This window comes from Gigantopelta aegis, chromosome 10, assembly GCF_016097555.1.
Source record: "Gigantopelta aegis isolate Gae_Host chromosome 10, Gae_host_genome, whole genome shotgun sequence".
NCBI classification, from domain to species: Eukaryota; Metazoa; Mollusca; class Gastropoda; order Neomphalida; family Peltospiridae; genus Gigantopelta; species Gigantopelta aegis.
Window position 1 is genome coordinate 6836652 of NC_054708.1, and position 26910 is coordinate 6863561.

General features: G+C 37.4%; 1 protein-coding gene across 1 annotated transcript in view; it reads left to right on the forward strand.

Moving 5' to 3' along the window:
* The window catches only part of LOC121384126 (nucleolar complex protein 3 homolog), a 49761-nt gene that overhangs the window by 16082 nt on the left and 6769 nt on the right, over positions 1–26910 (forward strand). The window contains exons 9-13 of the mRNA XM_041514366.1: positions 2642–2713; positions 3365–3421; positions 3794–3913; positions 6618–6698; positions 25275–25375. Of these exons, the coding sequence (XP_041370300.1) occupies positions 2642–2713; positions 3365–3421; positions 3794–3913; positions 6618–6698; positions 25275–25375 (431 nt within the window). The remainder of the gene's footprint in view (positions 1–2641; positions 2714–3364; positions 3422–3793; positions 3914–6617; positions 6699–25274; positions 25376–26910) is intronic.

The window sequence follows — 26910 nt, forward strand, 5'->3', positions numbered from 1 at the left end:
ATATTCCATAATCATACTGTCAAGTCTGTTCAGACACCCAACATAATAAAATAAAGAAAAGAGGTACTCTTTTTCATGGAACTAAATTCGTCGCCTACACGTCGCTCATTGGCTGAAATAGCGGTGTGATCCCACAAGGACAGAGGGGGATGGGTGTCATGAATGACCGTTGAACTCACTAAAATAGGGACTTAAGACAATAGGTACAACCTTAACACAAGGCCTCGACCAGAAGCGTTCAGGGCCAAAATAAGGGCCCTATTGGCAACCTAGGGAGACATCACAGCATCGTAAAGGTCTAAAATTAACGAGGTACTCTCGATTCACTAATATCAAAACCTATATTACCGACCGTTCAAAATTGTGCCAAATTCCCTCAATCAAAATTGCGCACCCTTTTTCTCTTTGGCATTTTTAACTGCTCCATTCAAATTCCATAGCTCCCCCACCACCCCCACCCGCCTGCTACCGATTTGATCGGGCTGCTGGTGCTCCCTTGCACCTGCCAATGCAGGCGGTCCCTCCTCTCCCCTCCCCCCACCTTTCCTGTCATGGACGGAGGAGCCGGCCAAGGCCGGTTCTTGTGCCCACGACAGTCGTGCACTACAACATCTTGTTCTGAATGTGCATGTAAAACCCTATGACATGACATGACATCCTCAGAGATCTATCTGTCAAGTCACTGGAAGGCTATTTCATTGCTATGTTTATGCCTGATATAAAAACAATTCTACATTTAACCACAAGAGTAAAAAAGGGATATGTTATGCAGAGTATGACAAATATTTAGAAAAGTCACTAGCCACAGGGCTAGTGGGTTTGTGAAAACCACTAGCCCACCAAGATAAAGCACTAGCCCAAATTCCTGATCAATTATAACTGGATTTTTATATAATTTTTGGAACATTACACATTTACGAGTATAACAGTAAAATAAAACAAACACTTAAATCATGTTGTAACTTTCAGTTTTTTGTTGTGTTGTATGTTTGTTTTTTTGTCAAGTGTGATCCATCGTCTTTGTTCCGTTTTCGCTTTTGCCCTTCCCCCGGGGAAAAATAATTGAGCAAACTCATGGTTGATATCTAAACCCACTATCAAAATAATTAAATTTAAATGAGGGTACGACAGTGTGACACACAGTAATACATGGTTCAGTGTATTCGGTAGTGGGTTATACATTTAGGGCCCTACTATTTATGTCGCCAGGAACGGTGATGCCAGTTGCTCAAATACAGGGCATTATCCCATGTCAGACCGATATCAAAAGAATATAAAGGCGACATCTAATCCGTTGTTAATTAATGAACAAAAAAGGTATCATCTTGTATCGGCAGCTGTGACGCATTATCCAGACCGCTACATCATACATGTAATAGGCCAAGCAGAGTCATTGCATGTGTGGTTACCATTAAAGTAAATTGTTTTCCTGATTGTCGATAACCACATGTCAGCGAAGTGTTAAATTTGAAAACAATAGGTAAATAAAACAAACACTGAAATTCAAAGCATGACTGGGGTTTACTTGATTGAGATTAACCTGTTGTCGCGATTGGTGATTTCCAAGTTCTTAGCCTAAAACATATGTGCGAGATTAACTACCACGTGACGTGTCCAACCAATCAAAACACGCATGTCATTAGACTTATTTCGACCGGCCTCGGTGATGTTGTGGCAGGCCATCGGTCTACAGGCTGGTAGGTACTGGGTTCGGATCCCAGTCGAGGCATGGGATTTTTAATCGAGATACCGACTCCAAACCCTGAGTGAGTGCTCCGCAAGGCTCAATGGGTAGGTGTAAACCACTTGCACTGACCAGTGATCCATAACTGGTTCAACAAAGGCCATGGTTTGTGCTATTCTGCCTGTGGGAAGCGCAAATAAAAGATCCCTTGCTGCCTGTCGTAAAAAGAGTAGCCTATGTGGCGACAGCGGGTTTCCTCTAAAAACAGTGTCAGAATGACCATATGTTTGACGTCCAATAGCCGATGATAAGATAAAAAATCAATGTGCTCTAGTGGCGTCGTTAAATAAAACAAACTTTACTTTTTAGACTTATTTCCTGTGCCAGAAACATGAAAGGGAAAAGTACACAATGCATGCTGTAACTGTGGCGATGTAGAGATAGCATGTTACTGCAGTTTGCAGACCTAGTTCAAGCGGATTATTATTATATACTGATTGCGTTGTTGATATTATTCGATGACAAACGTCACAATCAAATTTATTAAACGAAATTTCAGCTGAGAGAAAAAACAAAAAACCCCACGATCGAGCGATAAATAGGGGGGTGGAAACCACTAGCCCTGTGGGATAGTGGTTTTGCGTTTCTCACTAGCCTGAACTTAAAAACCACTAGCCACGGGTGTCGGACTAGCGGATTTGTCGAACTCTGTGTTATGCTGTAATTTTAAAATGAGTGATTAAAAAAAAGAAACTTCACATCTTGAATAGAGAGGACCAAACCCCCAGGTTATCACCCCTTACTCCTTTGACCTGGGCACAAACTTTTCTTAAATGTATTAAATAAAAACATTATTTAAACTTAAAAATTGTCCTATCATTGGGGGTTTTCCTTGAAATATTTATATAGAATGTATGTGAATATTAACGTGTGATTTGAAAGTAATATGTTTCTCAGGTGTCAGATCGGGTTTGTGAAGACATAAGAAGAGTCTTCCATCAAGACAAGACAGGGGAGGTTACTCTTGAGGTAAGATTCTAGTTGCTTAAAATGATGTATTTTACAAATTTAACTCCGTTTTAGCCCGTGTGAGAAAATTAGTCAGTTAAATGAGCGCACTGGTGTGTATACTTGTTAACATGACGTTAGGCGGCAGTAGCGGAAGTCCTAGTTGTTGAAACTTGCCACCTTCTATCTACTAATGAACACCTGATAGTCCATGTGATGTGACAACTCCATAGAATATTCTCATGCGTTGGTGTCCGAGGTGGCTGGTGCCTTTGTGAAACTTTAAAACAATTTTATATCTTTATTCACACCTGAATGGTAATAATACAATTATTATAATTACTTTATTTTAACACCTGACCTCTTAGTATTTTAGGGGAAATGCACACGTTAAGAGGCCAGGTTAAGTATGTATGAAAAGAGAAATCAAATTATTTATTGTAAGTATAGAATTGTGGAATAATTTGTAACTCATTTCAAAATAAAATATGTCGCACGCATATGAATCAATAAATATTTTTATAAAATTATAAAAGATTTTTTACGATGGTTTAATGTTTATTAGTAGATTGGCTTACATTATATTGTTTTATAAAATGCCAGAATAGGCCTTAATGTCGGCTAAAGCAGCTTCATGGAAATATTTCAGCCATCTGCTTACATTATTTTTAGATTGTTCGGAGTATTGGCAGAATGATAAAAGCAAGAAACTTCAAAATACAACCAAAGGTTAGTTTTCATTTTGTTTTTATACATTTATTTAATATGATATATGTTAGTTTGAACAATGAAAAATAAACCTGTGTTGATGGGTGTGAAATAAAGAACATATTAATCATTTCAGTGTGGTCTACTGTGCTAAGTTCTTCACTGTGTCTTTTAGTGATAGTAGATATATATTCACATTAAATAGTTTCTGGGCATTGTTTTCAAGAAATTATTTATTGGTCATTCTGAAATTCATGAACATTATGAAATGATTTGCAACATTATGGTTTGTCCACACTAGTCAACCAGTTACAAACTGAACAATTGATTTGAAAGCATTTTATTTGGTGCACATAAACTTTTTTCAGCAAGTATTATGTTTGATTTATTCAGGTTCTTGATACATTCCTTTCTCTGAAAATAAAAGAAATTGACTTGTCCAGCGCCGAAGGGAAAAAAGATGCAGCTAAGAGAAAAGAAAAGTTGTTAATGATGTCTAGAAAACAAAGAAAGGTGGGTGGCTTTTATGTGGATGCAGTGAAATGTAGGTTAGTGATAGAGGTCTTGTCTTGAGGTGTGATGAGTTGTACTTTACACTGGTTTATTAATGTTCAGTTTTATCCTGTTGACGAGAAAGTGCATTTATTACCCATATGGGCAGAGAGAAGTGGAGAAAGAAAAAACCCATTTCTTCCCCTAGATACGTTTTGACATCATAAACAGTGCTTCACTATAGGTGGTTATAATTGTGTGTAAGAATAGTTTCCATGGTGGAAGTTATGTCAACAACTAACTTACATCATCAGCGATATGTACGTCACAGCCATGACACAACACTGTCTCTTGTTCTCAACTTGCAAACTTATTATCAACAACAGTATGGTTTGAAAATCTTCCATAAAATGATAACTATTGAAAATGGGTAATAAATAGAATACCAGACTTGCTACTCGGCAATACCATTTATCTTGCTCTTATGAATTGATGTTGTCCTTCTCTCGCCAAAGGCTTGCGAAGGACAACATCATTTCACACGTGCAAGATAAATGGTAGTGCCTCATAGCTTGTTGAGTATTCTCTAAATAAAAAATACTTTGCAGTTGTTTGGTTTTAGTAGCTCACGTGACAACAGGTTTCTTCTCTCATTGTCTTGACCAAGTGTCAAAAGAACTATTTGTTAGACATGAAATAAAGTTAAAGTTTGTTTTTGTTTAGCAACACCACTAGAGCACAATAATAACTTGTAATAATGACTTGTAGTCATCAGAGGAAACCTGCAACATTTTTTCTAATGCAGCAAGGAATCTTTCATATGCACTTTCCCACAGACAGGAAAGCACATACCACAGCCTTACCAATTGTGGTGATATCAGCATACTGCTGTATTATAGTGTAAATATGTAATAGTGCTAGCAAACATTAACTAAACACCAGGGCCTCACAACTGGTATATCGAAGACAGTTGTATGTGCTGTCCTGTCTGAGGTAAAGTGCATATAAAAGATCCCTTGATGCTAATGGAAAAATGAAGCAGGCTTCCTCTGAAGAGCATATGTCACAACTGTCAAATGTTTGACATTCAGTAGCTGATGATTAATAAATCATTGTTCTCTAGCGGTGTCGTTAAACAAAAACAACTTTACTATACACTTTAGTTACCACTTCCTGTTAAACAAAACCAACTTTACTATACACTTTAGTGACCACTTCCTGTAAAACAAAACCAATTTTACTATACACTTTAGTTACCACTTCCTGTAAAACAAAACCAACTTTACTATACACTTTAGTTACCACTTCCTGTAAAACAAAACCAACTTTACTATACTCTTTAGTTACCACTTCCTGTAAAACAAAACCAACTTTACTATACACTTTAGTTACCACATCCTGTAAAACAAAACCAACTTTACTATACACTTTAGTTACCACTTCCTGTAAAACAAAACCAACTTTACTATACACTTTAGTTACCACTTCCTGTAAAACAAAACCAACTTTACTATACACTTTAGTTACCACTTCCTGTAAAACAAAAACAACAAGAACAACCACATAATATGCTATCCAGTTTATTATTTTTTGTGTAAAGTGTTTGACTTGTGATTTATTTGTTTTGCAGCATCAGAAGCAGCTTGAGAAGCTAGAGACTGAGTTGTGTAAAGTGTTTGACTTGTGATTTATTTGTTTTGCAGGATCAGAAGCAGCTTGAGAAGCTAGAGATGAAGATGTGTACGGTGTTTGACTTGTGATTTATTTGTTTTGCAGCATCAGAAGCAGCTTGAGAAGCTAGAGACTGAGTTGTGTAAAGTGTTTGACTTGTGATTTATTTGTTTTGCGGGATCAAAAGCAGCTTGAGAAGCTAGAGACTGAGTTGTGTAAAGTTTTTGACTTGTGATTTATTTGTTTTGCAGCATCAGAAGCAGCTTGAGAAGCTAGAGATGGAGTTGTGTAAAGTGTTTGACTTGTGATTTATTTGTTTTGCAGGATCAAAAGCAGCTTGAGAAGCTAGAAACTGAGTTGTGTAAAGTGTTTGACTTGTGATTTATTTGTTTTGCAGCATCAGAAGCAGCTTGAGAAGCTAAAGACTGAGTTGTGTAAAGTGTTTGACTTGTGATTTATTTGTTTTGCAGGATCAGAAGCAGCTTGAGAAGCTAAAGACTGAGTTGTGTAAAGTGTTTGACTTGTGATTTATTTGTTTTGCAGCATCAGAAGCAGCTTGAGAAGCTAGAGACTGAGTTGTGTAAAGTGTTTGACTTGTGATTTATTTGTTTTGCAGGATCAGAACCAGCTTGAGAAGCTAGAGATGGAGTTGTGTACGGTGTTTGACTTGTGATTTATTTGTTTTGCAGCATCAGAACCAGCTTGAGAAGCTAGAGACTGAGTTGTGTACGGTGTTTGACTTGTGATTTATTTGTTTTGCGGGATCAAAAGCAGCTTGAGAAGCTAGAGACTGAGTTGTGTAAAATGTTTGACTTGTGATTTATTTGTTTTGCAGCATCAGAAGCAGCTTGAGAAGCTAGAGATGGAGTTGTGTAAAGTGTTTGACTTGTGATTTATTTGTTTTGCAGGATCACAAGCAGCTTGAGAAGCTAGAGACTGAGTTGTGTAAAGTGTTTGACTTGTGATTTATTTGTTTTGCAGCATCAGAAGCAGCTTGAGAAGCTAGAGATGGAGTTGTGTAAAGTGTTTGACTTGTGATTTATTTGTTTTGCAGCATCAGAAGCAGCTTGAGAAGCTAGAGATAGAGTTGACAGAGATCCGAGCGACTGAGGACAAGAAGAAGAAACTCAGGCTGGTAAGCTGTGGTGTACTCCCTCATCCACGTTTCTCATTGCTGGCCACATGTTACAGTGCTAGTCCCACCTGTACTGATAACTCATTCAAATCTACACTTAAGTCTACACTCCAGACTACTTCAGGCCTGGTGCTTATAAGACTTTTAGAGTGTAGACTCAAGAGTTTAATAGTCTGATGTTGATGATGTCCTGAGAGATTTGACTCTTGGACTCTTTAATAACATGGCAGTGCCATATATATTGTATGTTGATGATGTCGTGAGAGATTTGACTCTTGGACTCTTTAATAACATTGCAGTGCCGTATATATTGTATGTTTATGATGTCATGAGAGATTTGACTCTTGGACTCTTTAATAACATTGCAGTGCCATATATATTGTATGTTTATGATGACGTGAGAGATTTGACTCTTGGACTCTTTAATAACATGGCAGTGCCATATATATTGTATGTTTATGATGACGTGAGAGATTTGACTCTTGGACTCTTTAATAACATGGCAGTGCCATATATATTGTATGTTTATGATGTCATGAGAGATTTGACTCTTGGACTCTTTAATAACATTGCAGTGCCGTATATATTGTATGTTTATGATGTCGTGAGAGATTTGACTCTTGGACTCTTTAATAACATGGCAGTGCCATATATATTGTATGTTTATGATGACGTGAGAGATTTGACTCTTGGACTCTTTAATAACATGGCAGTGCCGTATATATTGTATGTTTATGATGTCATGAGAGATTTGACTCTTGGACTCTTTAATAACATTGCAGTGCCATATATATTGTATGTTTATGATGTCATGAGAGATTTGACTCTTGGACTCTTTAATAACATTGCAGTGCCGTATATATTGTATGTTTATGATGTCGTGAGAGATTTGACTCTTGGACTCTTTAAAAATAACATGGCAGTGCCATATATATTGTATGTTTATGATGTCATGAGAGATTTGACTCTTGGACTCTTTAATAACATTGCAGTGCCGTATATATTGTATGTTTATGATGTCGTGAGAGATTTGACTCTTGGACTCTTTAATAACATTGCAGTGCCATATATATTGTATGTTTATGATGTCGTGAGAGATTTGACTCTTGGACTCTTTAATAACATTGCAGTGCCGTATATATTGTATGTTTATGATGTCGTGAGAGATTTGACTCTTGGACTCTTTAATAACATTGCAGTGCCGTATATATTGTATGTTTATGATGTCATGAGAGATTTGACTCTTGGACTCTTTAATAACATGGCAGTGCCATATATATTGTATGTTTATGATGTCGTGAGAGATTTGACTCTTGGACTCTTTAATAACATTGCAGTGCCATATATATTGTATGTTTATGATGTCATGAGAGATTTGACTCTTGGACTCTTTAATAACATTGCAGTGCCATATATATTGTATGTTTATGATGTCATGAGAGATTTGACTCTTGGACTCTTTAATAACATTGCAGTGCCATATATATTGTATGTTTATGATGTCATGAGAGATTTGACTCTTGGACTCTTTAATAACATTGCAGTGCCATATATATTGTATGTTTATGATGTCGTGAGGGATTTGACTCTTGGACTCTTTAATAACATTGCAGTGCCATATATATTGTATGTTTATGATGTCATGAGAGATTTGACTCTTGGACTCTTTAATAACATTGCAGTGCCGTATATATTGTATGGTTATGATGTCATGAGAGATTTGACTCTTGGACTCTTTAATAACATTGCAGTGCCATATATATTGTATGTTTATGATGACGTGAGAGATTTGACTCTTGGACTCTTTAATAACATGGCAGTGCCATATATATTGTATGTTTATGATGTCATGAGAGATTTGACTCTTGGACTCTTTAATAACATTGCAGTGCCGTATATATTGTATGGTTATGATGTCGTGAGAGATTTGACTCTTGGACTCTTTAAAAATAACATGGCAGTGCCATATATATTGTATGTTTATGATGTCGTGAGAGATTTGACTCGTGGACTCTTTAATAACATGGCAGTGCCATATATATTGTATGTTTATGATGTCGTGAGAGATTTGACTCTTGGACTCTTTAATAACATGACAGTGCCATATATATTGTATGTTTATGATGTCGTGAGAGATTTGACTCTTGGACTCTTTAAAAATAACATGGCAGTGCCATATATATTGTATGTTTATGATGTCGTGAGAGATTTGACTCTTGGACTCTTTAATAACATGGCAGTGCCATATATATTGTATGTTTATGATGTCGTGAGAGATTTGACTTTTGGACTCTTTAATGACATTGCAGTGCCATATATATTGTATGTTTATGATGTCGTGAGAGATTTGACTCTTGGACTCTTTAATAACATGGCAGTGCCGTATATATTGTATGTTTATGATGTCGTGAGAGATTTGACTCTTGGACTCTTTAATAACATGGCAGTGCCATATATATTGTATGTTTATGATGTCGTGAGAGATTTGACTCTTGGACTCTTTAATAACATGGCAGTGCCATATATATTGTATGTTTATGATGTCGTGAGAGATTTGACTCTTGGACTCTTTAATAACATTGCAGTGCCATATATATTGTATGTTTATGATGTCGTGAGAGATTTGACTCTTGGACTCTTTAATAACATGGCAGTGCCGTATATATTGTATGTTTATGATGTCGTGAGAGATTTGACTCTTGGACTCTTTAATAACATGGCAGTGCCGTATATATTGTATGTTTATGATGTCGTGAGAGATTTGACTCTTGGACTCTTTAATAACATGGCAGTGCCATATATATTGTATGTTTATGATGTCGTGAGAGATTTGACTCTTGGACTCTTTAATAACATGGCAGTGCCGTATATATTGTATGTTTATGATGTCGTGAGAGATTTGACTCTTGGACTCTTTAATAACATGGCAGTGCCATATATATTGTATGTTTATGATGTCGTGAGAGATTTGACTCTTGGACTCTTTAATGACATTGCAGTGCCATATATATTGTATGTTTATGATGTCATGAGAGATTTGACTCTTGGACTCTTTAATAACATGACAGTGCCATATATATTGTATGTTTATGATGTCGTGAGAGATTTGACTCTTGGACTCTTTAATAACATGGCAGTGCCGTATATATTGTATGTTTATGATGTCGTGAGAGATTTGACTCTTGGACTCTTTAATAACATGGCAGTGCCATATATATTGTATGTTTATGATGTCGTGAGAGATTTGACTCTTGGACTCTTTAATAACATTGCAGTGCCATATATATTGTATGTTTATGATGTCATGAGAGATTTGACTCTTGGACTCTTTAATAACATGGCAGTGCCATATATATTGTATGTTTATGATGTCGTGAGAGATTTGACTCTTGGACTCTTTAATAACATGGCAGTGCCATATATATTGTATGTTTATGATGTCGTGAGAGATTTGACTCTTGGACTCTTTAATAACATGGCAGTGCCATATATATTGTATGTTTATGATGTCGTGAGAGATTTGACTCTTGGACTCTTTAATAACATTGCAGTGCCATATATATTGTATGTTTATGATGTCGTGAGAGATTTGACTCTTGGACTCTTTAATAACATTGCAGTGCCATATATATTGTATGTTTATGATGTCATGAGAGATTTGACTCTTGGACTCTTTAATAACATGGCAGTGCCATATATATTGTATGTTTATGATGTCGTGAGAGATTTGACTCTTGGACTCTTTAATAACATTGCAGTGCCATATATATTGTATGTTTATGATGTCGTGAGAGATTTGACTCTTGGACTCTTTAATAACAGCAGTGCCATATATATGTATGTTTATGATGTCGTGAGAGATTTGACTCTTGGACTCTAACATGATGCACAGTCAGTTTATGATTAGGATCGATCCCCTTCAGTGGACCCATTGCACTATATTTTTTGTTGCCACCATGACTGGTATATCAAAGGCCGTGGTATGTTGGTATGTGCTATCCTGTCTGTAGGATGGTGCGTATAAAAGAACCCTTGCTGGGCAGTTCCGTGGTGTCGGAATTACATTTTGGACACTTCAGCCAAGCATTACATAAATATACAAAAAGTTCCACAACTTTTTATTGTTATACATTGTAAGAACCAACTAGGGCACCATTGTTATATATAAACTTGATTCCATCCTTATGCCGCTTTAGGTATACAGGGAAAAATATGCATGGTGTCGGACGTATGCACACAAAGTTAAATTTTTCACCCACACATGGTTATGGCCAATTCTCTGTGACGTGTGAGGGCATATTAGAAATATTGTGTCCTATTCCTATAGGGTAGACGTTTATCTGTATATCAGATGTAAAAACTTTGTGTTTTAATCACATACTAAAACAATAGTGATAAACATGCTGGATGTCGGACGTAAAATGTTTTGGTGTTGGACATATTTGTGTGAGATACAACTTTACATGTTTTGAAAAACAGTCATTATGGTTAACAAACAAGATGATATTAAAAACACAGTTTGAGCTAGGATTTATTATTTTTGTTTGAAGAAAATGAAAAACAATTACCAGGTGCATCACAGGAGGTGGGTTCAGGGGGTGAGGATGAATTCCCCTCATGGCCATGTGCTTGGGGTTTTTTTTGAAAGAAACCTTAAATATTAGTCATAAACTTAACTATTTCTGAGCAAATTAAGATGAACACCGTTCATAAATTCAAGGTAACACCTATGACTACATGAGGTGGGGTGGCCTACAAATGACAAGTGACACAAGAAAAATTGCCACTAGCTACATGTATGACTATGAGATGATGGCACCACAGAAAAATTTCATTATTCTAAAATTAAAGGCATATAAGATGGGGGTAATTGTAACTGTGGCAGCCCCCAGTGATTAGGGACCTGAACAAGGTGCAAGAGACATATTTTAATATTTTTGCATTTATTTGTGATAAGTAACTTTATATTTATTGATTCCACACATAATCTCTGTAAAATGAACTAGAAAATTTCAAAATAGTAAAGTGCTGCCATTGAATGTAAAAGTGGTTTCCTCAAATGTGACGTCACATTACCATGTTAGTTGTGATCCTCTACAAAGTTTCCAGTTTGTATAATTCTGGCAGTAAATGCAATGACTGGGTTTGTTATTTTGTTATGGAGATGAACAGTTAGCTGAAAGTATAATTTTTACCTTTTAAAACATAATCAACACTTTTGGCAGGAAGCTGCCTTTTGCAAACATTGATAAATTCCTCTTAATCCACTTATATGGATAAAACATTAATACTGATATTCATAATTGGCTCTAGTTATAAAAAATGTCTCCTAAAATCACACTGGCACTGCATAAATATCAATACTTTGCTTCAAAATTGGAAAAAATAAACATGCTTTATGGTGTCGGACGTACACTGTAACATCACCAAAGTAGCATGGCAATTGTTACATATTCAGTAATTGTTTTCATATCTTTTAATCAACCATATAAAATTAACATTGCATCTCAGTTAGTAACATTTTACAACCAGTTAGCAGAAGTGGAGATTAAAAAATGTTATATTTTGGTGTCGGACGTACACACAAGTAACATGTAAATATTATGGATAAAAGTCTGCTTGAAATATAAATATGTCTTTTATATATTATGTCAATTAACAAAGGACATGTCTGGGATTATTCCTGTATAAAGATTTTTATTTCTACTCACTTATGTATAAAAAATATGCTGATAAATGTGTTAATAGAACTTTTCGTAAAATAGTGATGCATTCATGGTCAATGCATTAGTTGCATTATCAGTGACTAAAACACATCTACTGAGAAAGGATTACTGTAATATTTGACACTAGAGATAATAACCTTTCAAATGATACCAAACTTGTCTCATTTGAATGAGTTTCTAAAAATGACCTGTTGGTTTACTTGACCAAGGAATTTCCCTGCTACTAATGGCAAAATGTAGCGTGTTTTTCTCTAAGACTGTGTCAGAATTACCAAATGTTTGACATCCAATAGCAGATGATTAATAAATCAATATGCTATAAATAAACAAAACAATATTTTTCGCACTGACAAATCATTTAAGTCTACACTCAAGTCTACTTTAAATCTGGTGCTTATAAACGTTTTAGAGTCTGGACTCAAGATTCTGAGACTTTAATGCCATTGGAATGTCATATAAATTGTATGTTTGTGACGTCTTTAAAGATTTCAATTTCGTCTCTAAACATTTTATAAGCACGAAGATCTCATCAAATTCAAGATGTTAGCACTATTCAAAATCGTTTCAGCTCTGGTTTTTAATGGGTTTGGGTTTTAAAGACAGATGCTTTAATTGTTCAGTTCTGTTTGTTTTTTAACCCTGTCTGCTATATTATTTGAGGCATATTAGTTGAAAAGGGATAACAAAAAATGCTTTCCTAATTTGTCTTTGAATTGGGTTAACATTTGTTTTAAGATTGTCCAGGTAAAAAATTCTAATCGGGAGGTTTTTTGCCTTTCGGCGAAATGTATAAAACAAGAGTAACACTTTAAGACCCTTTCCTGAAATGTTGGTTTATGATATGAACCGAATTTTGAGCTATGTCAAAACAGGAATTTAATTTTAATTCTTTCTATCATGTCTGGTTTATCAAAAGCCATGATACCTGGTATGTGCTATTCTGGTTTATCAAAAGCCATGATACTGGGTATGTGCTATCCTGGTTTATCAAAAGCCATGATACTGGGTATGTGCTATTCTGGTTTATCAAAAGCCATGATACCTGGTATGTGCTATCCTGGTTTATCAAAAGCCATGATACTGGGTATGTGCTATCCTGGTTTATCAAAAGCCATGATACTGGGTATGTGCTATCCTGGTTTATCAAAAGCCATGATACCTGGTATGTGCTATCCTGGTTTATCAAAAGCCATGATACTGGGTATGTGCTATTCTGGTTTATCAAAAGCCATGATACTGGTATGTGCTATTCTGGTTTATCAAAAGCCATGATACTGGGTATGTGCTATTCTGGTTTATCAAAAGCCATGATACTGGGTATGTGCTATTCTGGTTTATCAAAAGCCATGATACCTGGTATGTGCTATTCTGGTTTATCAAAAGCCATGATACTGGGTATGTGCTATTCTGGTTTATCAAAAGCCATGATACTGGGTATGTGCTATTCTGGTTTATCAAAAGCCATGATACTGGGTATGTGCTATTCTGGTTTATCAAAAGCCATGATACTGGGTATGTGCTATCCTGGTTTATCAAAAGCCATGATACCTGGTATGTGCTATCCTGGTTTATCAAAAGCCATGATACTGGGTATGTGCTATCCTGGTTTATCAAAAGCCATGATACTGGGTATGTGCTATTCTGGTTTATCAAAAGCCATGATACTGGGTATGTGCTATCCTGGTTTATCAAAAGCCATGATACTGGGTATGTGCTATTCTGGTTTATCAAAAGCCATGATACTGGGTATGTGCTATTCTGGTTTATCAAAAGCCATGATACCTGGTATGTGCTATTCTGGTTTATCAAAAGCCATGATACTGGGTATGTGCTATCCTGGTTTATCAAAAGCCATGATACTGGGTATGTGCTATTCTGGTTTATCAAAAGCCATGATACTGGGTATGTGCTATCCTGGTTTATCAAAAGCCATGATACTGGGTATGTGCTATTCTGGTTTATCAAAAGCCATGATACTGGGTATGTGCTATCCTGGTTTATCAAAAGCCATGATACCTGGTATGTGCTATCCTGGTTTATCAAAAGCCATGATACTGGGTATGTGCTATCCTGGTTTATCAAAAGCCATGATACTGGGTATGTGCTATCCTGGTTTATCAAAAGCCATGATACCTGGTATGTGCTATCCTGGTTTATCAAAAGCCATGATACTGGGTATGTGCTATCCTGGTTTATCAAAAGCCATGATACCTGGTATGTGCTATCCTGGTTTATCAAAAGCCATGATACTGGGTATGTGCTATCCTGGTTTATCAAAAGCCATGATACTGGGTATGTGCTATCCTGGTTTATCAAAAGCCATGATACTGGGTATGTGCTATTCTGGTTTATCAAAAGCCATGATACTGGGTATGTGCTATTCTGGTTTATCAAAAGCCATGATACTGGGTATGTGCTATTCTGGTTTATCAAAAGCCATGATACTGGGTATGTGCTATCCTGGTTTATCAAAAGCCATGATACCTGGTATGTGCTATTCTGGTTTATCAAAAGCCATGATACTGGGTATGTGCTATTCTGGTTTATCAAAAGCCATGATACTGGGTATGTGCTATTCTGGTTTATCAAAAGCCATGATACTGGGTATGTGCTATTCTGGTTTATCAAAAGCCATGATACTGGGTATGTGCTATTCTGGTTTATCAAAAGCCATGATACTGGGTATGTGCTATTCTGGTTTATCAAAAGCCATGATACTGGGTATGTGCTATCCTGGTTTATCAAAAGCCATGATACTGGGTATGTGCTATTCTGGTTTATCAAAAGCCATGATACTGGGTATGTGCTATTCTGGTTTATCAAAAGCCATGATACTGGGTATGTGCTATTCTGGTTTATCAAAAGCCATGATACTGGGTATGTGCTATTCTGGTTTATCAAAAGCCATGATACTGGGTATGTGCTATCCTGGTTTATCAAAAGCCATGATACTGGGTATGTGCTATCCTGGTTTATCAAAAGCCATGATACTGGGTATGTGCTATCCTGGTTTATCAAAAGCCATGATACTGGGTATGTGCTATCCTGGTTTATCAAAAGCCATGATACTGGGTATGTGCTATCCTGGTTTATCAAAAGCCATGATACTGGGTATGTGCTATCCTGGTTTATCAAAAGCCATGATACTGGGTATGTGCTATTCTGGTTTATCAAAAGCCATGATACTGGGTATGTGCTATTCTGGTTTATCAAAAGCCATGATACTGGGTATGTGCTATCCTGGTTTATCAAAAGCCATGATACTGGGTATGTGCTATCCTGGTTTATCAAAGCCATGATACTGGGTATGTGCTATTCTGGTTTATCAAAAGCCATGATACTGGGTATGTGCTATTCTGGTTTATCAAAAGCCATGATACTGGTATGGTATGTGCTATTCTGGTTTATCAAAAGCCATGATACCTGGGTATGTGCTATTCTGGTTTATCAAAAGCCATGATACTGGGTATGTGCTATTCTGGTTTATCAAAAGCCATGATACTGGGTATGTGCTATTCTGGTTTATCAAAAGCCATGATACTGGGTATGTGCTATTCTGGTTTATCAAAAGCCATGATACTGGGTATGTGCTATTCTGGTTTATCAAAAGCCATGATACTGGGTATGTGCTATTCTGGTTTATCAAAAGCCATGATACTGGGTATGTGCTATTCTGGTTTATCAAAAGCCATGATACTGGGTATGTGCTATTCTGGTTTATCAAAAGCCATGATACTGGGTATGTGCTATTCTGGTTTATCAAAAGCCATGATACTGGGTATGTGCTATTCTGGTTTATCAAAAGCCATGATACTGGGTATGTGCTATCCTGGTTTATCAAAAGCCATGATACTGGGTATGTGCTATCCTGGTTTATCAAAAGCCATGATACTGGGTATGTGCTATTCTGGTTTATCAAAAGCCATGATACTGGGTATGTGCTATTCTGGTTTATCAAAAGCCATGATACTGGGTATGTGCTATTCTGGTTTATCAAAAGCCATGATACTGGGTATGTGCTATCCTGGTTTATCAAAAGCCATGATACTGGGTATGTGCTATTCTGGTTTATCAAAAGCCATGATACTGGGTATGTGCTATTCTGGTTTATCAAAAGCCATGATACTGGGTATGTGCTATCCTGGTTTATCAAAAGCCATGATACTGGGTATGTGCTATCCTGGTTTATCAAAAGCCATGATACTGGGTATGTGCTATTCTGGTTTATCAAAAGCCATGATACTGGGTATGTGCTATCCTGGTTTATCAAAAGCCATGATACTGGGTATGTGCTATCCTGGTTTATCAAAAGCCATGATACTGGGTATGTGCTATCCTGGTTTATCAAAAGCCATGATACTGGGTATGTGCTATCCTGGTTTATCAAAAGCCATGATACTGGGTATGTGCTATCCTGGTTTATCAAAAGCCATGATACTGGGTATGTGCTATCCTGGTTTATCAAAAGCCATGATACTGGGTATGTGCTATCCTGGTTTATCAAAAGCCATGATACTGGGTATGTGCTATCCTGGTTTATCAAAAGCCATGATACTGGGTATGTGCTATCCTGGTTTATCAAAAGCCATGATACTGGGTATGTGCTATCCTGGTTTATCAAAAGCCATGATACTGGGTATGTGCTATCCTGGTTTATCAAAAGCCATGATACTGGGTATGTGCTATCCTGGTTTATCAAAAGCCATGATACTGGGTATGTGCTATCCTGGTTTATCAAAAGCCATGATACTGGGTATGTGCTATCCTGGTTTATCAAAAGCCATGATACTGGGTATGTGCTATCCTGGTTTATCAAAAGCCATGATACTGGGTATGTGCTATCCTGGTTTATCAAAAGCCATGATACTGGGTATGTGCTATCCTGGTTTATCAAAAGCCATGATACTGGGTATGTGCTATCCTGGTTTATCAAAAGCCATGATACTGGGTATGTGCTATCCTGGTTTATCAAAAGCCATGATACTGGGTATGTGCTATCCTGGTTTATCAAAAGCCATGATACTGGGTATGTGCTATCCTGGTTTATCAAAAGCCATGATACTGGGTATGTGCTATCCTGGTTTATCAAAAGCCATGATACTGGGTATGTGCTATCCTGGTTTATCAAAAGCCATGATACTGGGTATGTGCTATCCTGGTTTATCAAAAGCCATGATACTGGGTATGTGCTATCCTGGTTTATCAAAAGCCATGATACTGGGTATGTGCTATCCTGGTTTATCAAAAGCCATGATACTGGGTATGTGCTATCCTGGTTTATCAAAAGCCATGATACTGGGTATGTGCTATCCTGGTTTATCAAAAGCCATGATACTGGGTATGTGCTATCCTGGTTTATCAAAAGCCATGATACTGGGTATGTGCTATCCTGGTTTATCAAAAGCCATGATACTGGGTATGTGCTATCCTGGTTTATCAAAAGCCATGATACTGGGTATGTGCTATCCTGGTTTATCAAAAGCCATGATACTGGGTATGTGCTATCCTGGTTTATCAAAAGCCATGATACTGGGTATGTGCTATGTCTGGTTTATCAAAAGCCATGATACTGGGTATGTGCTATCCTGGTTTATCAAAAGCCATGATACTGGGTATGTGCTATTCTGGTTTATCAAAAGCCATGATACTGGGTATGTGCTATTCTGGTTTATCAAAAGCCATGATACTGGGTATGTGCTATCCTGGTTTATCAAAAGCCATGATACTGGGTATGTGCTATTCTGGTTTATCAAAAGCCATGATACTGGGTATGTGCTATCCTGGTTTATCAAAAGCCATGATACTGGGTATGTGCTATTCTGGTTTATCAAAAGCCATGATACTGGGTATGTGCTATTCTGGTTTATCAAAAGCCATGATACTGGGTATGTGCTATTCTGGTTTATCAAAAGCCATGATACTGGTATGTGCTATTCTGGTTTATCAAAAGCCATGATACTGGGTATGTGCTATTCTGGTTTATCAAAAGCCATGATACTGGGTATGTGCTATTCTGGTTTATCAAAAGCCATGATACTGGGTATGTGCTATTCTGGTTTATCAAAAGCCATGATACCTGGTATGTGCTATTCTGGTTTATCAAAAGCCATGATACTGGGTATGTGCTATTCTGGTTTATCAAAAGCCATGATACTGGGTATGTGCTATTCTGGTTTATCAAAAGCCATGATACTGGGTATGTGCTATTCTGGTTTATCAAAAGCCATGATACCTGGTATGTGCTATTCTGGTTTATCAAAAGCCATGATACTGGGTATGTGCTATTCTGGTTTATCAAAAGCCATGATACTGGGTATGTGCTATCCTGGTTTATCAAAAGCCATGATACTGGGTATGTGCTATTCTGGTTTATCAAAAGCCATGATACTGGGTATGTGCTATCCTGGTTTATCAAAAGCCATGATACTGGGTATGTGCTATCCTGGTTTATCAAAAGCCATGATACTGGGTATGTGCTATTCTGGTTTATCAAAAGCCATGATACTGGGTATGTGCTATCCTGGTTTATCAAAAGCCATGATACTGGGTATGTGCTATCCTGGTTTATCAAAAGCCATGATACTGGGTATGTGCTATCCTGGTTTATCAAAAGCCATGATACTGGGTATGTGCTATCCTGGTTTATCAAAAGCCATGATACTGGGTATGTGCTATCCTGGTTTATCAAAAGCCATGATACTGGGTATGTGCTATCCTGGTTTATCAAAAGCCATGATACTGGGTATGTGCTATCCTGGTTTATCAAAAGCCATGATACTGGGTATGTGCTATCCTGGTTTATCAAAAGCCATGATACTGGGTATGTGCTATCCTGGTTTATCAAAAGCCATGATACTGGGTATGTGCTATCCTGGTTTATCAAAAGCCATGATACTGGGTATGTGCTATCCTGGTTTATCAAAAGCCATGATACTGGGTATGTGCTATCCTGGTTTATCAAAAGCCATGATACTGGGTATGTGCTATCCTGGTTTATCAAAAGCCATGATACTGGGTATGTGCTATCCTGGTTTATCAAAAGCCATGATACTGGGTATGTGCTATCCTGGTTTATCAAAAGCCATGATACTGGGTATGTGCTATCCTGGTTTATCAAAAGCCATGATACTGGGTATGTGCTATCCTGGTTTATCAAAAGCCATGATACTGGGTATGTGCTATCCTGGTTTATCAAAAGCCATGATACTGGGTATGTGCTATCCTGGTTTATCAAAAGCCATGATACTGGGTATGTGCTATCCTGGTTTATCAAAAGCCATGATACTGGGTATGTGCTATCCTGGTTTATCAAAAGCCATGATACTGGGTATGTGCTATCCTGGTTTATCAAAAGCCATGATACTGGGTATGTGCTATCCTGGTTTATCAAAAGCCATGATACTGGGTATGTGCTATCCTGGTTTATCAAAAGCCATGATACTGGGTATGTCTGGTTTATCAAAAGCCATGATACTGGGTATGTGCTATTCTGGTTTATCAAAAGCCATGATACTGGGTATGTGCTATCCTGGTTTATCAAAAGCCATGATACTGGGTATGTGCTATCCTGGTTTATCAAAAGCCATGATACTGGGTATGTGCTATCCTGGTTTATCAAAAGCCATGATACTGGGTATGTGCTATCCTGGTTTATCAAAAGCCATGATACTGGGTATGTGCTATCCTGGTTTATCAAAAGCCATGATACTGGGTATGTGCTATCCTGGTTTATCAAAAGCCATGATACTGGGTATGTGCTATTCTGGTTTATCAAAAGCCATGATACTGGGTATGTGCTATCCTGGTTTATCAAAAGCCATGATACTGGGTATGTGCTATCCTGGTTTATCAAAAGCCATGATACTGGGTATGTGCTATCCTGGTTTATCAAAAGCCATGATACTGGGTATGTGCTATCCTGGTTTATCAAAAGCCATGATACTGGGTATGTGCTATCCTGGTTTATCAAAAGCCATGATACTGGGTATGTGCTATTCTGGTTTATCAAAAGCCATGATACTGGGTATGTGCTATCCTGGTTTATCAAAAGCCATGATACTGGGTATGTGCTATCCTGGTTTATCAAAAGCCATGATACTGGGTATGTGCTATCCTGGTTTATCAAAAGCCATGATACTGGGTATGTGCTATCCTGGTTTATCAAAAGCCATGATACTGGGTATGTGCTATCCTGGTTTATCAAAAGCCATGATACTGGGTATGTGCTATCCTGGTTTATCAAAAGCCATGATACTGGGTATGTGCTATCCTGGTTTATCAAAAGCCATGATACTGGGTATGTGCTATTCTGGTTTATCAAAAGCCATGATACTGGGTATGTGCTATTTCCTGGTTTATCAAAAGCCATGATACTGGGTATGTGCTATCCTGGTTTATCAAAAGCCATGATACTGGGTATGTGCTATCCTGGTTTATCAAAAGCCATGATACTGGGTATGTGCTATTCTGGTTTATCAAAAGCCATGATACTGGGTATGTGCTATTCTGGTTTATCAAAAGCCATGATACCTGGGTATGTGCTATTCTGGTTTATCAAAAGCCATGATACTGGGTATGTGCTATCCTGGTTTATCAAAAGCCATGATACTGGGTATGTGCTATTCTGGTTTATCAAAAGCCATGATACTGGGTATGTGCTATCCTGGTTTATCAAAAGCCATGATACTGGGTATGTGCTATCCTGGTTTATCAAAAGCCATGATACTGGGTATGTGCTATCCTGGTTTATCAAAAGCCATGATACTGGGTATGTGCTATCCTGGTTTATCAAAAGCCATGATACTGGGTATGTGCTATCCTGGTTTATCAAAAGCCATGATACTGGGTATGTGCTATCCTGGTTTATCAAAAGCCATGATACTGGGTATGTGCTATCCTGGTTTATCAAAAGCCATGATACTGGGTATGTGCTATCCTGGTTTATCAAAAGCCATGATACTGGGTATGTGCTATCCTGGTTTATCAAAAGCCATGATACTGGGTATGTGCTATCCTGGTTTATCAAAAGCCATGATACTGGGTATGTGCTATTCTGGTTTATCAAAAGCCATGATACTGGGTATGTGCTATCCTGGTTTATCAAAAGCCATGATACTGGGTATGTGCTATTCTGGTTTATCAAAAGCCATGATACTGGGTATGTGCTATCCTGGTTTATCAAAAGCCATGATACTGGGTATGTGCTATCCTGGTTTATCAAAAGCCATGATACTGGGTATGTGCTATCCTGGTTTATCAAAAGCCATGATACTGGGTATGTGCTATTCTGGTTTATCAAAAGCCATGATACTGGGTATGTGCTATCCTGGTTTATCAAAAGCCATGATACTGGGTATGTGCTATTCTGGTTTATCAAAAGCCATGATACTGGGTATGTGCTATCCTGGTTTATCAAAAGCCATGATACTGGGTATGTGCTATCCTGGTTTATCAAAAGCCATGATACCTGGTTTATCAAAAGCCATGATACTGGGTATGTGCTATCCTGGTTTATCAAAAGCCATGATACTGGGTATGTGCTATTCTGGTTTATCAAAAGCCATGATACTGGGTATGTGCTATTCTGGTTTATCAAAAGCCATGATACTGGGTATGTGCTATCCTGGTTTATCAAAAGCCATGATACTGGGTATGTGCTATTCTGGTTTATCAAAAGCCATGATACTGGGTATGTGCTATCCTGGTTTATCAAAAGCCATGATACTGGGTATGTGCTATCCTGGTTTATGCCATGATACCTGGTTTATCAAAAGCCATGATACTGGGTATGTGCTATCCTGGTTTATCAAAAGCCATGATACTGGGTATGTGCTATCCTGGTTTATCAAAAGCCATGATACTGGGTATGTGCTATCCTGGTTTATCAAAAGCCATGATACTGGGTATGTGCTATCCTGGTTTATCAAAAGCCATGATATGTATGTGCTACTGGTTTATCAAAAGCCATGATACTGGGTATGTGCTATCCTGGTTTATCAAAAGCCATGATACTGGGTATGTGCTATTCTGGTTTATCAAAAGCCATGATACTGGGTATGTGCTATTCTGGTTTATCAAAAGCCATGATACTGGGTATGTGCTATTCTGGTTTATCAAAAGCCATGATACTGGGTATGTGCTATTCTGGTTTATCAAAAGCCATGATACTGGGTATGTGCTATTCTGGTTTATCAAAAGCCATGATACTGGGTATGTGCTATTCTGGTTTATCAAAAGCCATGATACTGGTATGTGCTATTCTGGTTTATCAAAAGCCATGATACTGGGTATGTGCTATCCTGGTTTATCAAAAGCCATGATACTGGGTATGTGCTATTCTGGTTTATCAAAAGCCATGATACTGGGTATGTGCTATTCTGGTTTATCAAAAGCCATGATACTGGGTATGTGCTATTCTGGTTTATCAAAAGCCATGATACTGGGTATGTGCTATTCTGGTTTATCAAAAGCCATGATACTGGGTATGTGCTATTCTGGTTTATCAAAAGCCATGATACTGGGTATGTGCTATTCTGGTTTATCAAAAGCCATGATACTGGGTATGTGCTATTCTGGTTTATCAAAAGCCATGATACTGGGTATGTGCTATTCTGGTTTATCAAAAGCCATGATACTGGGTATGTGCTATTCTGGTTTATCAAAAGCCATGATACTGGGTATGTGCTATTCTGGTTTATCAAAAGCCATGATACTGGGTATGTGCTATTCTGGTTTATCAAAAGCCATGATACCTGGTATGTGCTATTCTGGTTTATCAAAAGCCATGATACTGGGTATGTGCTATTCTGGTTTATCAAAAGCCATGATACTGGGTATGTGCTATTCTGGTTTATCAAAAGCCATGATACTGGGTATGTGCTATTCTGGTTTATCAAAAGCCATGATACTGGGTATGTGCTATTCTGGTTTATCAAAAGCCATGATACTGGGTATGTGCTATTCTGGTTTATCAAAAGCCATGATACTGGGTATGTGCTATTCTGGTTTATCAAAAGCCATGCTGGTATGTGCTATTCTGGTTTATCAAAAGCCATGATACTGGGTATGTGCTATTCTGGTTTATCAAAAGCCATGATACTGGGTATGTGCTATTCTGGTTTATCAAAAGCCATGATACTGGGTATGTGCTATTCTGGTTTATCAAAAGCCATGATACTGGGTATGTGCTATTCTGGTTTATCAAAAGCCATGATACTGGGTATGTGCTATTCTGGTTTATCAAAAGCCATGATACTGGGTATGTGCTATTCTGGTTTATCAAAAGCCATGATACTGGGTATGTGCTATTCTGGTTTATCAAAAGCCATGATACCTGGTATGTGCTATCCTGGTTTATCAAAAGCCATGATACTGGGTATGTGCTATTCTGGTTTATCAAAAGCCATGATACTATTCTGGTATGTGCTATCCTGGTTTATCAAAAGCCATGATACTGGGTATGTGCTATTCTGGTTTATCAAAAGCCATGATACTGGGTATGTGCTATTCTGGTTTATCAAAAGCCATGATACTGGGTATGTGCTATTCTGGTTTATCAAAAGCCATGATACCTGGTATGTGCTATCCTGGTTTATCAAAAGCCATGATACCTGGTATGTGCTATCCTGGTTTATCAAAAGCCATGATACTGGGTATGTGCTATTCTGGTTTATCAAAAGCCATGATACTGGGTATGTGCTATTCTGGTTTATCAAAAGCCATGATACTGGGTATGTGCTATCCTGGTTTATCAAAAGCCATGATACCTGGTATGTGCTATTCTGGTTTATCAAAAGCCATGATACCTGGTATGTGCTATCCTGGTTTATCAAAAGCCATGATACTGGGTATGTGCTATCCTGGTTTATCAAAAGCCATGATACTGGGTATGTGCTATTCTGGTTTATCAAAAGCCATGATACTGGGTATGTGCTATTCTGGTTTATCAAAAGCCATGATACTGGGTATGTGCTATTCTGGTTTATCAAAAGCCATGATACTGGGTATGTGCTATTCTGGTTTATCAAAAGCCATGATACCTGGTATGTGCTATTCTGGTTTATCAAAAGCCATGATACTGGGTATGTGCTATTCTGGTTTATCAAAAGCCATGATACCTGGTATGTGCTATTCTGGTTTATCAAAAGCCATGATACTGGGTATGTGCTATCCTGGTTTATCAAAAGCCATGATACCTGGTATGTGCTATCCTGGTTTATCAAAAGCCATGATACTGGGTATGTGCTATTCTGGTTTATCAAAAGCCATGATACTGGGTATGTGCTATCCTGGTTTATCAAAAGCCATGATACCTGGTATGTGCTATTCTGGTTTATCAAAAGCCATGATACTGGGTATGTGCTATTCTGGTTTATCAAAAGCCATGATACCTGGTATGTGCTATCCTGGTTTATCAAAAGCCATGATACTGGGTATGTGCTATTCTGGTTTATCAAAAGCCATGATACTGGGTATGTGCTATTCTGGTTTATCAAAAGCCATGATACTGGGTATGTGCTATTCTGGTTTATCAAAAGCCATGATACCTGGTATGTGCTATTCTGGTTTATCAAAAGCCATGATACTGGGTATGTGCTATCCTGGTTTATCAAAAGCCATGATACTGGGTATGTGCTATTCTGGTTTATCAAAAGCCATGATACCGGGTATGTGCTGTCCTGATTATGAGTAAATGTATATAAATGACGTGTCACAGTCATTTGACACTGAACAGCCACTGATTAAACAATGTGCATTCCATTCTTTCATTTCAGACAATCAGATTCATAAACTATCAATGTTTACTAGAGATTAAGTAATCCTGATGTCATTATTCTGACTATATTTCCAGCACACAGAGGTGATGAACGCTGTTTTTGTAACCTACTTCAGGATTCTCAAACAAGCCCGGAAGTCAGGACTGTTGCCCTCTGTGTTCGAAGGACTTGCAAAGTAAGTTATTGTATACTTTAAAGTCAGGCTGTATTTCTGCTAATACAGCTTAGTTTTATGAATTAATGGAAGCTATTTGATTTGTCTAGTTTGCTATAGAAATTACACAAAGTAATGTTGTTTTTTTAATATTAAAGGGACACACCCTAGTTACAGCTAGTTGTTAACCATTACGGCGTTGTTTTTCGCTATTAAACCCATTTTTTCACAAATAAAATTGCACTTTACTTACCGTTTATTATTTAGAATATACATTTCCATTCACCTGAAGTGTTTTTTGGTAATCCTGGTAATCCTGGTGTTTGTAATACCACAAAATGCATTTTTCGTATTTCTGAAAAAAGGACGCACGTTTGAGAAAAAACCGTTGAGCAGACAAGGTCTAATCTATTTTTAGACGGGATATTTCCATTTCAATGTCACAGACGTTGGTATACCACATGACCGTTATCATTTTAATTCGGTTTGTTTTCTCGTGCACGGTTCGCGCAATCAACATCCGATTTGTTGTTGTTCATTTGTGAGATTTTTCTTCACAGTTCGTGAAAATTTTCAGTAACAATAAAGTTCAGACAAGTAAGTATCTCAATACAAAACGTTACAAACCCTTAAAACCAATAATTTTGCTAAGTCCTACGATATCTGGAGAGGGGATACAACCAGGACAGAACAGTTGGAACATGTCCAGGAAGGTGAAAAGAATGCACCCCAAGTCTGTGATATTGTAGTGACGTAGGCATTGTTGTGCTTCGAGCGACATCTACCGGTGACATCAGAATACAAACTTTCAAAATTATTTCAAGCAATTGGGACATGGGGATTCCCATGGTATTTATCGATATAAAACCTGCTTTTTTACCCATTTGATAAAAACGTGATCTAAGTGTGTTACAGGTTTGTAGATTAACCAAATTATAATTTATTTTCGCTGGATGGAACTAGGGTGTGCGGCTTTAATTAATTTTTATATATTTGAGCCATAATAGTTGAGTTGAGAAAATGAGTGACATTGCATTAGAAAAATAAAATACATACAATTTTATAAAATGATTATTACAGGGCTCGAAACGGCCTGTAGCCAGGTCGCCAATTGCGACCCAATGTCCAGTTTGGGCGACTCAAATATTAAAAAAATATTGCATTAGTCGTCCAAATAATATTATGTGGCCGATCTTTAGAGCTATAACATATGAACCACAATTAATTTGTATTCCACATTAAAATCATGCTCGTGGTTCACTTACCACAACTTGACAACATCCATTATTATTTTGGGGGCCACCATATTTTTTTGGTGAGTTTCAGACCCTGTTATTATATATAATAAGATTATAAGTCTTAGACTAATTGCACTTGAAAAATATTTCTGGAACTCATGCTTTTGTAGATATTCTTTCCAATACTTTTCTCAAGAAAATTAATCTGTGGAGCTTGCCAAGGCTCGCTCGAAGGAATGGGTTTCTTGACACTCATGTCAGAAAAAACATCTACAAAAGAACTTGTCCCAGAAACTATTATCTATAATTTGTATGCAT